Here is an 11,103-nt window from a genome sequence, read left to right as displayed (position 1 = left end):
GGCTCAGTGCCGTGATAATTAAAAAGATCTTTTGCAAAAAGAAAATCATTTCAACGATTTTTGAAAGCACGGAGCTTACTTTCGTGCCAGAAACAACAATCCACACCTTGCATGTAGATACCTTGAATTAGCACGTGTAACTACATTGGTGTGTGAACGCGACGGTCTCCGTTATAACATGTAAACAAGTCGTATTGCGGCTGTAGCAAACGTATACGGTTTCAGGTGCAGTAGCTTTTTTTCGTTAGAATTAACTCGCGATGGATGATAACTTCCCGGACAGTGCATCCGACGATGGTGGATTCGATTTGCGGCAGGAGATAGCGCGCAGTGCATTCGCAGACATGTGCCATGACTGGGAACGCAATCAGAAGTACGACCGGGCACTACAGCTAACGATAGCCCGATTGCATGCCGCTGGGCAGCAAGCACACGTGCTGGACATCGGTACCGGCAGTGGACTACTCTCGATGATGGCTATCCGGGCGGGTGCCGACAGTGTAGTTGCATGTGAAGCATTTCGTCCGATGGCTGAATGTGCGGAAAAGGTCATCGAAGCGAACGGAATGAAGGAACGTATACGGCTGGTGAAAAAACGCTCCACCCAACTGTCGGTCGGTTTGGGGCAGGATATGGAACGGCGAGCGAACGTGCTGGTGACGGAACTGTTCGATACCGAGCTGATCGGTGAGGGAGCCCTCGGGACCTACCGACACGCCTTACAGCATCTGCTGACGGATGATGTACTGACGATACCGCACCTAGCGACCGTATACGCGCAAGTGGTCGAGTGTCCGCTAGTGCTTGGTTGGCAACAGCTAAAGACACTCTCGAACGCTGACGGTGACATTTTGCTGCGTGTTCCACCGGAAGTGGCGTCCTGCCGTGGGTCTAGCGCTGTATTCGACATCCAACTGAGCCAGCTGCCGGTGGCCAGCTTTAATCCGCTAACAGATCCCGTACCCGTGTTCCAGTTCCGCTGGAACAAACACGATGCGCTGGTAAACGATCGAAGTGAGAAAAACGTTTGCAAAGCGCGAACATCCGGTTTCCCCCAGGCTGTCTTTATGTGGTGGGATTTAACAATGGACAGCGAAGGCGACGTGCTGCTAAGCTGTGCTCCGTATTGGGCTCACCCGGACCACGCCACCCTAAAGCAAAACCAAACTGAAGCACGAAAACAACGCATACCTGAAGGGAATTTCATTCCGTGGCGGGATCACTGGATGCAGGCCGTCTACTTTTTACCCCCGGCCAAGATTCCTCTCGAACGTGGTCAAGAGTTTGCGCTGCAATCGTACCACGACGAGTATTCGCTATGGTTTGCGATAGGAGAACAAGCGTGCTCAAACCCGATCGACGCACCACACTGTACCTGCGGATGGCACATCGCGCAGTCTCGATCACGCATTGGGCAGCTTAATGATAGTCTGCGCAACAAGCGCTACTTGAACTACTTCGAGCGAGTATTTTCAAGCGATTCCGTCGTGCTGGTGCTTAGCGAAGGTTCGCTGCTTGGCCTCGCGGCAGCTCGGATGGGTGTAAAGAAGGTGCTGCTGTACGAACCGAATGCAATATCACGCCGCTGCATGGAAGCGTTTGTAGAGCACAACAGTGTACCGAATGTGCAGTTCCTGTCGTCGGCAGATGCACTCGGACCCGGCGACGCTGCGACCGTTACGCACGTTTTTGCCGAACCACACTTTCCTTCGGCAATTTTGCCCTGGGACAACTTGCACTATGGAGATTTGTTGAAAAACCTCCGCCCGATGCTTCCTGCCACCGTCACAGTGATTCCCTCGTCCGGTACGCTTTACGCACTGCCGGTGGAGTTTTTAGACTTGCAGAAAATCAACGCCCCACTCGGCACATGTGAAGGTTTCGATCTTTCGCTGATGGATCGTCTAATCGAACAACACTCCTCGTATGCCGATTCACCGATCGAAGCGCAACCTCTGTGGGAATATCCGTCCTACCCATTGGCTGGTGCGATTCGTTTGATGGAGCTGGATCTGGTGGCGGATTTTGAGCAATCGAAGCTTCAGCGAGGTGAAATGCGCGTTTCGGAACCGGATCGATTGAACGGCATAGCGATATGGATCGATTGGCATCTGGATGGGAGCCACAGTCCAAAAACGACCATATCGAGCGGACCACTTGTACCGGTCGAGGAGGCATCCGATGAACCGATACGGTGGAATGCAAATTGGCGGCAGGGCGTCCATCTGCTGCGGAAGCTACCGAACCGAAAGGGAAAAATTCCTTGGACTGTAAAGTTCAATCCCGTCTTAAACAATGTATACTTTCAGTTTGATTATGGGGATCAATAAATGTTACCACCGAGCTTGAATGTTGGTTTTGCTACTTTATCCTATAGGACATCGGAATAAGGGAAATTAAATTTGTATAATACAACCACTACACCACTCAGCAGTTTTGTATGTCGACGCAACGGTCCAATTGAACGTCCGAAACGTCTCAAAATTTGCTTGATCAAATCGCACGTACGGACTACTTTCTTGAATTCAGCCAGTGCTGTCGCACTGGAAATAATCAATTCGCTTGATCTTTCGTCTGTGTTGGTGGGTTGCCGTTGCCGACACCAATACCACTGTGGCACATTCGCTACATTTCAATTTTCCTGGCTGGTCTGCGGCTAACTTCGTTTCGCTATCAAAATTGGTCTTCGAATTCTCGTCGTACTGTGCGAGCCAAGAAAAGTAAGCTTAAAGAATTAACACTCCCTCTTTCTCATAATACGCGCTAAGCCGTTCTGCGACACACGCAGGCCCGCCACACTGCGGTCTAATAAACGGGTTCTTACGGATTGCCGATTCTCTGTAGCTGTACGGTAATAGGGGAGCGTAGCAGCAGCAGCAGCAGCAGCAGTGTGTTTAGCCCCCGAAGTTTCCAGGTGACCGTCCTGGTGGACTCACATTAAACGGGTGGGGGGAGGGGAGGGGAGGGTCGATATATCGGTATTGCCGGAACACGGGTTGCCAAGTAGCCAAGCGGCACTGGAAGAAAGCCGCTCAGCTACTGAGGACTGGATGCAAAAGTGGTGGGACGACGAAGGGAAAGGGAGCGAAGGTGTTTTTAAGGGTTTGTGCATCGTGCCGTTAGTGGTCCTCACCGCCATCCGGTGTGCGAGCGCCGCTCTGTGTGTAGGTCGCCTTGCGTATCCTATCAAAGTCGCCGCCGAACAGTGAGGTTAGCTGTGAAGACAGATTTCAAAACATCCCTACAGCTCAATCCCCGAGGTGAACGTCGTAGAAATGTGGTGTGTCCCGTGGGTAGTAATTACCCGCGACCCGATTAGTGGTGCGAAAGGAGTCTACGCATTCGATAGTTTCGGGGCCACTATTATGTTGAAAGTTGGCAGGAAGATTAGAAGGAAAAAGTATCGCACGAAAGGTGTGTGACTCTTTCTTCTGCTGCCGAGTGCGTGCGCTGTACCGTGGGATGACGTTTCCGTCTTGATTTGCGTTTTTGCTCGATGCTTTCTCCGACTCCGAGGACGAAACCTGTGTAATGGACCATGTTATTTGCTTCATCAACCCGTGTGCGGAAAATGCAGTGTGGTGTTCGGCATACTGCATCTCCGGACGATGATGCGCTCCCAATGCCAATTAGAAATCACGTAAAACTTGATCAATTCAACCAATACCAATACACACACAGCAGGGGCACACAAATGTTGTGCATTACTCATTGCGGTTGCCCCGTTGTGCTGTCGCTTTCGCGAAAAGCAAAAAGCAAAATCGACTTATTGCATTATATAGCAAGAAAGTAGACACCGGGTGTCCTTTTGCTGGTGAAGATTGTTGCCAACAGGCAAGGCATGGATGGCATGACCATGCATAAATGTTGTGGCTAGTGCACACCGCTTACACTCATGGTATGTGGCTGCTACGATGCATAGAATTATGCAAGAAAAACGCTGCACTGGACAGGAAGATAATTATTTATTTTGAAAAAAAAGACTGGAGATCGGGTTGAACCCCCCTACCGGGTGGCTGTGGAGTTAGTGGAAGTTACTCGCTGTACAAAATATCCTTGAAAAGTTTTATTCATTCCTTGCTAACCATTTTCTACTCTATTTTACATACACTGCCGTTCTGCAAACGTCGGATGCGATATGGATACAACAGCGAGTGGTACGATTGCTTAGGACGCGCAGGAACTGATCCGCCTGGAACCAGTGGCCCGCCTTATCGTAGTGTAACTCCCGCGAACCGAAAAACGAGAGAATCTGGACAATTGTTAGCCCCCCCCCAAACCCGCAAACCCACACATACTCGAGGATGGCTTCGTCGACAGGAGTTGGTAAGTGGCAGCAACTCGAATGTTCAGAAACGCTACTTACAATTTGCAGCGTATGCTTCGATGAAGTAATTTGCCGTTCGTTATAAAACTGAGTCCAGGTCACTCGTGCTTTATTAAATTATCCTGTTCTTATTTTTAACTACGTGCGTGTGACGCGCGTGTGTGGCGACATAAAAAACGTGACATAAAAAAAAATCAATTTCAATTCATCGATAGCTCTGTCCCGATTATACATTAACTTTCCATACCATCAACCATTTGTTATTTTCATCTTCTTCGTTTCATCCTGTCCACACAGTCGTTCCAAGAAACTTTCGCCTGCTTGAAGAACTTGAAGCGGGACAGAAGGGTGTAGGCGACGGTACCATATCCTGGGGTCTCGAGAACGACGATGACATGACCCTTACGCACTGGACCGGTATGATCATTGGTCCGCCTCGGGTAAGTGTGACATATCCCGCCATACTACTGCTGCAGGTTCGGACGCTTCTTAGCTAACATTGTATTTGCCCTTCATACCAACAGACTCCATACGAAAACAGAATGTACTCACTTAAGGTTGAATGTGGCGAGCGTTATCCGGACGAGCCACCAACGCTGAAATTTCTATCTAAAATCAACATTAACTGCATCAACAGTCAGAACGGTGTGGTAAGTAACGAAAGCCAGCGTGGCTGCGAGCTTCATCGGATGGTTTGGTGGCGATAAGCTAACGTGATCTTGTATGAACGTACGTTTTTCACCTTTCGCTTTCAGGTCGATCACAGGATGGTTCCGGTGCTGAGCAGATGGAACCGTGATTACACAATTAAGACAATTTTACAAGAAATACGTAGGATTATGACGCTAAAGGAAAACCTAAAGTTAACACAACCTCCGGAGGGTAGTTGCTTCTAGTGCTCTTAATTCAACTCTAAAACGAAACAAACGATGGAATACCCGTGAGCAGATGTAGGATGAGGAGCGTGAGGCGAAACAAAACGAAGAAAAAACAACTATGCAAGTGGAAAGTTTTGCAGTGAAAGGAAATAAAGAGGATGCAACGCAGATGCAAGCTGAATGAAGTAAGACATACACACACACAAACCCGCAGTAAGTTATATAAATCAACCAAGTAATGATGATGATGATGATGCAGGCAGGCAGACGGAGATGTCAGTGCGCTACTCTAAATCGCTAACTCACAACTTATAAGCAAACCAATCACAGTAGGTGGTGTTGCTTGGAAGATACTAAACAAACACACACACACACGGGAAAGAAAATGATCTGTATGTGCACGCGCTATTAAAAGTGCAGCAACAGCAGCTGAGGAGAGAAGTCAGCCAACTTTTAAAAGAAAAAAACAACATCTCCGTACTGAGTAAACGCTGAAACAAAAAACACGGAAGCAGCTCCTTCAATCGTAGCTAACAAGCGTGCGCTGCTAGCGAGGCAACACAGAAACGTTTGCTTGGATGGGAAATCAGGCTCCTTTTCGAACAGGTTCTCCTATCCGTTGTCACTACATCCGAGGATCCACTAACTAGCTGCACAAGCGCTTCTAATGTTGCTTGAATTAAAAAAAAAAAAACAAAGTCAGCCAAGTGTGTCCGATCGGTTGGGCTAGAAGTTGAAGATGAAATAAAAGCAAGAGAAAAAGTACCCGCCCGTCGTGGGTGGGTTCCTTTCGCCCTTAAAATTGTTCCTTATTTTTTTCTTTGCAAAATAAGGAGCAATCTTGATATGTGCCGCGGCGGAGTGGTTCGATTAGCGATCTTTCCATCGGCTAGCGTGATAAAGTTGGGAATGTTTGATTTTGAAGCACCATCATTTTTAGCTTTCCTTATCAAACAATCGTTTCCATCGATTTGTCGTACTTCTGGTCACTGTCAGCATGAAAGGTGTGTTGAGAACCAGTTGTGTAAAATACAAGTTCGGCGATCATCGTTTCAAATAGGGCTAAACTGAAAAGGAAACTCTGTAGGGTTTGATTGAGCGTGAAAGAAAAGGAACAATTGTCCCGTGGATGGAGGAGGCACACGTTCGATGGCCGATGAAGCCACAGCTTTACATAACTTGTATTATGACTATTGGGAAGTAATATAAAGTAATCATAGCAAAATAAAATGGTCCCCCTAACCGTGCAAATGGTTTGCTGTGAAGATTTTATGCTTTGAACAGTTTAGATACATAACGAAACAGAATAAATCGCCCATTGAGAAGAGCATTCTAAACCGCGGATGCACCGCGCAATCTTGGGTAATCTTTCTCATCTTTTTTTTGTTGATTTTTACCGTAACCATGGTAACCCCATTGAAATGAAAATGGTCTGCTAACGATCGTTTCGGTTTTCCTTTATACGACTAGACAATACAATGCTAGTTACGTAGATCAGATCAGATCCAAACTTCCGACCCACGTGCGTTACTCAGATTCAAAGCTGATTCAGCTAGCCATCAGGATACTCTGCACCAACCAACCGATTGGATTGTCGTGTACTCGTACGTGGAATGGAATAGAATCTTTGTTTCCCTTTTTTACTGGTGATCTTCAACAAGTGTGTTACAAAGAACTGCTGACGGCCAATTTTTAAGCTAATAATTAACCGACTATAGTACAGCGCATTGTCGTTTTCCTCTCGTTTAGTGGCTTTCTATTATTTTTAATTTGAGCGCTTTAATACAGAGAGAGAGAGAGAGAGAGAAAGGAAAAGGAAAGAATGTGAAGTTCTTGGCCGTGGCGAACAAAAAAAAAAAAAACGAAGGAGACAAATGTGATGTAAACCGAAATAATATGAAGGGTAAATAAATTTATCTTAGCTTCAAGTATGGGATCAATTATTACATGTGATCGACATCATCTGTTCCCAATCTCGGTTTTGCTGCCGGTCATCTCACTTTGATTGAGCTCACTCGTCTGGTGTCATTCGCATGTCATGACCGGGTGACATGACGTGTTTTATGAGGGTCTTCAACCTATACGGGAACTCCTTAGCGCCTTGATGACGATGATGGTGTTGATTGAACTGTTGGAAGAACACTTTTGACCGAAATAATAGCAATCAATACAAAAGACGACATGCGTTGCACACAGTTAAATTAACAACGTACGGTATTATGATTTATTTCGTGTTTTCTGTTTTGCTAATCATACCTTTCATCAACCGTCAAACTAGGAATCGCAAGACCTTCGTGGTTTGTTAAATAATTTCTTACCAACCACTACCACCACCGGGGACACATCCTAGCTGGAGCATATGATAAGCATATGACCACGCACACAACTTTCAATGGCAGTAGTAGTAGTGGTAGTAGTACTGTGGCCACTTGGTGGACACACTTTCGGACAAAACCATCCCCTGTGAAGCTGGTTTTAAACCGTCCCCGGCCCAAAAAAGAAAAGCGCAAACAAGCGAACGATTGTTTGTTTGTCGGTAATTTCTTGTCGCATATCTCGGTTGGTTGTGAGGTTTTGTTACACTGCGTACAATGATAATTGAACTATACAACGGCGGTGGGGGTGGAAAGAAAGGAAAGGGAGGCCAAACAAAACTAACTAGGATTCGGTACAAGAAGGTTGTCGGTGTCGGTTGGAAAATCACCACGAGAGAGAGAGAGAGAGCCTAGCTAGACGGAGACATCAGCAGAACGAACGAGAGTGATTCTGTATGGCAGCTGTGACAAGTGGCAGACCGCCTTTGTTTTTTCAATGTCCAGGCAATTGCTGCTGTGTATCTTGGCGAGTATCGGCAGGGAAGAACAGATTTCGATGTCCTTCATGAATATAAAAACAGCATTCACTCAGTGCTCCGCCGTCGCTTGCTGCGCTCTCGTCCCTCGCAACCGCTCTTGCATCGAATCCCACTGGCGTGTGTGCACTGTGATCCTACTATCCGCCGATGGGAGGCTAACGTTAATCTAAAAATGTCCCGGCCATTTTGTTTCAGGTTTTCGTTCCGAATCTTTTTTTGTGGGGGGGGGGGGGGGGTGGTTGGTTGCCAATAGGATGGGGTCTCAATTCCCGGGTCGACGGTTGATGGCCAGTTTCCTCCACATCACATTTCACCTATACTGCTGCTGCTGCTGCTGCTGCTGTTGTTGCGGCTGGTAGTGGTAAGCGCCGCGCCGCTTACTTGCTCTTTGGGTGGAAGGAAATCTTTCGCGTCTTGAGCGCGGCCCACTTGTGTCGCTTGATGTAGTAAGACAGCGCACCGAGGATCATGATAATGCCGACCGATTTGATACCCATGCGTTTGCGCTCATCGTGATAAGGTTCGGCGGCCCACACCAGGAACGTGGACACATCCTTCGCCAGCTGGCTGGCCGTTGGTGGCGTACCGTCGGAATATTCAGCAGCCTGAAGCGGTAAAGAGCGGTTGTTTGAAGCGCGTAAAGAGCTGTGTCAGAACTGTCCCGCCCATGCATGCTTACCTCATTGTACAGTGCTTGAGCCATCGAGATGGCACCGCCGGGGAAGTATGGGTTGTAATACTGACCCTCGCGTAGCACCACACCGGCCGGCGCATCACAGTAGCCGGTGAGCAGCGCGAACAAATAGTCCTCGCCACCGTGGCGTGCAAGCGCAATGTAGCTTAGATCCGGCGGATAGGCACCGTTGTTGGCGGCACGGGCAGCCTCCTCGTTGGGGTACGGGCTCGGGAAGTAGTCGGACAGCTTGCCGGGCCGCATGAAGTAGTTGCCCGCCTCATCCGGACCGTCGCGCACCTGGATCTCCTCCGCCTCGGCCTTTGCTTCCGCCTCGGTATGCGACACACCGACCAGATTGCGGTAGGCAATGAACCGCATCGAGTGGCAGGCCGCACACACCTGCTTGTACACCTCGTACCCACGGCGGACGGACGCATGGTCGAGCGAATCGAGCACACCTTTATGGTTCCATGGTAGTGCCGGCGGGTGCACTTCCGTACCGGAGGCGGACACCGATTGTTCGAGCGCGTAGAGCAGAGCTCCCGCACCGCCTACCAACACACCGGCCGCAGTAGCAACCTGCAAAGGATGGGATGCATTTTGGCAAACAGTTGACAGCTGGGTAAACCGATGCAAATTCAAAGGCCAACGTAACATACCTTCTGGTTTTTGGTCCAGGCGCGGGTCGTGGAAAAATTTTGTACCTACAATTTAAATAAACGAAGCATTAATTACAACCTGTCGATTGGTTTGGCTTGAAAAGTGCGATAATAACAATGAAAAAAAAAAATGCCAATATGATCCCATCTCTTCTTTGTAGTTCGCTTCGCAAGCATTATATAATACGAGCGAACGAGAAAAACAATCGTGTTCTACGGCCGTTCGTGACACTTTGTGCCCGTAGCCTCCTACGATTCTTCACGGCGGGGACGTTCGAATAAAACATATTGGATCTGCAACAAGCTGCGGCAATCGTTTTCCCAGCACAGTCGGATTGATCTGCATAGATTCGGGTGCTGGCAACAGCACAGCACATTGCTCAACAGCCTAGCCTGCCTTTCCTTCCATGTCTAATGACGTTTTTCTCCTAGACCATATTTTCTTTCCCACCGTGGCGGTGTGTGCGTGTGTATGGAAATGGGAAATTTCACAATTCAATGTATTCGAAGCATTGTAGTGGAGAGAAGCGGATGACACCGAGCTTGCCTAATCCAGCGATTCGCGCGGACCATTCAATAAGTCCTGTGATTACACAACATTTTCTCACTGTCGGGTTCTCTGCACTACGGTACAACCCCCTGCATGCTGAGCACACGGGGAACGGTGCGCACGACTGCGAAGGGGTGGGGGTGTCATTTTGCACGGATTATCTGCTCTGCAACACGGTTCGTACGGATTGGCACTTCCTCTTGCGGGACAGGACAGGGACATCCGATGTCCGGGACCCGCCACCACACACTCTTTTCACTTCCCTTTGCACCCCCGCAAAGGATATCGCGTATTTACCGACCTTCTGCAAGGTAGCGCCGCCTTTCGGGCTCAACAATCCGGATCCACAAATTCGTCCTACGAAAGCCGCCATGATTGGACTGCAACGGGGCAAAGTGAAAGATTCCTCGCACACTCTGTGTTTCGGACACCGTCTCGTATTTCGCTGTTCGTTTTTGCCGTCTCGTTTCTGCACCTTTTTCTCTACCCCGTAGCCCGGCGGTGGTTCGTCAGCGGGTGCCTATTTTTTGACAGTCTACGCTCGATTTTTCCCTGTGGCTGAAATTGCATCGATTGCTGCGGTCACATGCACTGACAGGTGAACTTGGATAGGAGCAAGGTATGTAGATATAGAAGGTAGAGTTGTTTAGAGCAAATTGACATTTCTCGACCTGACATAACAGTTCCGTGGTGATCAAGGGGAAGGGTATTGAGAAGTATGACGGCAGCGTCGGAGGAGGCGCCGGTGGTGGTATCGCTTGCGATTTTTTGACGAAAAATGCAACCAAATATCGTCAATCGTCTGTGGGACAATACTTAATATGCGAAGATGACCCATAAATTAGCGAAATTGCTCAAAGGACTGAGAATCGAGGCTGTTTGTTCATGTTGGTAGCCCCATACCATATGTTTTTGTAAACAAACTCTGACATAACTCGACTAAAATGTCGCCCTGTCAAATCGATAAAAATCCACCTTCTAAATACATACACCTTGGATAGGAGGAGATCTTTTTTTGCTTGGTACGGAAATCTACACTTTTGCATTTATGCTGATTCCGCTACTTATTCCACCACGTAGGAAATGAATTTTCCGTTTACTAGAAGGGCCCATTGGCATTCAATACTAAGAAAAAATAAATCATTTTTGATTAATTAAA

The 11,103-nt window shown here is 48.1% G+C and overlaps 3 protein-coding genes across 8 annotated transcripts; 2 read left to right on the top strand and 1 right to left on the bottom strand.

The window, feature by feature from the left end:
* The first annotated feature begins 120 nt into the window (after positions 1-120).
* LOC118514227 (protein arginine N-methyltransferase 7) lies at positions 121-2,350 on the top strand. The gene has a single exon (XM_036060926.1). The coding sequence runs from the start codon at positions 261-263 to the stop codon at positions 2,328-2,330; it is 2,070 nt and encodes a 689-aa protein (XP_035916819.1). The 5' UTR covers positions 121-260; the 3' UTR covers positions 2,331-2,350.
* A 210-nt stretch (positions 2,351-2,560) lies between these two features.
* LOC118514244 (ubiquitin-conjugating enzyme E2 variant 2) lies at positions 2,561-7,065 on the top strand. 6 transcript variants are annotated; one of them, XM_036060951.1, is made up of 5 exons: positions 2,561-2,720; positions 4,152-4,326; positions 4,625-4,767; positions 4,852-4,977; positions 5,083-7,065. In XM_036060951.1, the coding sequence occupies exons 2-5, from the start codon at positions 4,305-4,307 to the stop codon at positions 5,221-5,223; spliced, it is 432 nt and encodes a 143-aa protein (XP_035916844.1). In that variant the 5' UTR covers positions 2,561-2,720; positions 4,152-4,304; the 3' UTR covers positions 5,224-7,065. The 6 variants fall into 6 exon arrangements, with proteins under 6 accessions (XP_035916844.1, XP_035916847.1, XP_035916845.1 ...); XM_036060954.1 differs by having other exon boundaries at positions 2,598-2,914; XM_036060952.1 differs by lacking the exon at positions 2,561-2,720 and adding an exon at positions 2,940-3,210.
* A 336-nt stretch (positions 7,066-7,401) lies between these two features.
* On the bottom strand, positions 7,402-10,545 carry LOC118514240 (cytochrome c1, heme protein, mitochondrial). The gene is made up of 4 exons (XM_036060943.1): positions 10,246-10,545; positions 9,395-9,439; positions 8,739-9,314; positions 7,402-8,664 (listed from the first exon to the last, which is right to left on the bottom strand). Exons 1-4 carry the CDS (start codon positions 10,315-10,317, stop codon positions 8,437-8,439), a joined length of 921 nt encoding a protein of 306 aa, XP_035916836.1. The 5' UTR covers positions 10,318-10,545; the 3' UTR covers positions 7,402-8,436.
* Between the last annotated feature and the right edge of the window lie 558 nt (positions 10,546-11,103).

Source organism: Anopheles stephensi, chromosome 3, assembly GCF_013141755.1.
Source record: "Anopheles stephensi strain Indian chromosome 3, UCI_ANSTEP_V1.0, whole genome shotgun sequence".
Lineage (NCBI taxonomy): Eukaryota > Metazoa > Arthropoda > Insecta > Diptera > Culicidae > Anopheles > Anopheles stephensi.
The sequence above is the reverse complement of the archived record's forward strand: the minus strand, read 5'-3'. Positions and strand labels throughout refer to the sequence as shown.

What these genes read in the sequence shown, in the direction of transcription:
- LOC118514227 (XM_036060926.1), top strand. Translation starts at nt 261, where the DNA reads ATGGATGATAACTTCCCGGACAGTGCATCCGACGATGGTGGATTCGAT.
- LOC118514244 (XM_036060951.1), top strand. Translation starts at nt 4,305, where the DNA reads ATGGCTTCGTCGACAGGAGTTG. An exon ending in GGCTTCGTCGACAGGAGTTG is followed by an intron (nt 4,327 to 4,624) that starts GTAAGTGGCAGC and finishes CTGTCCACACAG; the next exon opens with TCGTTCCAAGAAACTTTCGC. An exon ending in TCAACAGTCAGAACGGTGTG is followed by an intron (nt 4,978 to 5,082) that starts GTAAGTAACGAA and finishes TTTCGCTTTCAG; the next exon opens with GTCGATCACAGGATGGTTCC.
- LOC118514240 (XM_036060943.1), bottom strand. Translation starts at nt 10,317, where the DNA reads ATGGCGGCTTTCGTAGGACGAATTTGTGGATCCGGATTGTTGAGCCCG. An exon ending in GCGGCGCTACCTTGCAGAAG is followed by an intron (nt 9,440 to 10,245) that starts GTCGGTAAATAC and finishes TTTAAATTGTAG; the next exon opens with GTACAAAATTTTTCCACGAC. An exon ending in CTCAAGCACTGTACAATGAG is followed by an intron (nt 8,665 to 8,738) that starts GTAAGCATGCAT and finishes TTACCGCTTCAG; the next exon opens with GCTGCTGAATATTCCGACGG.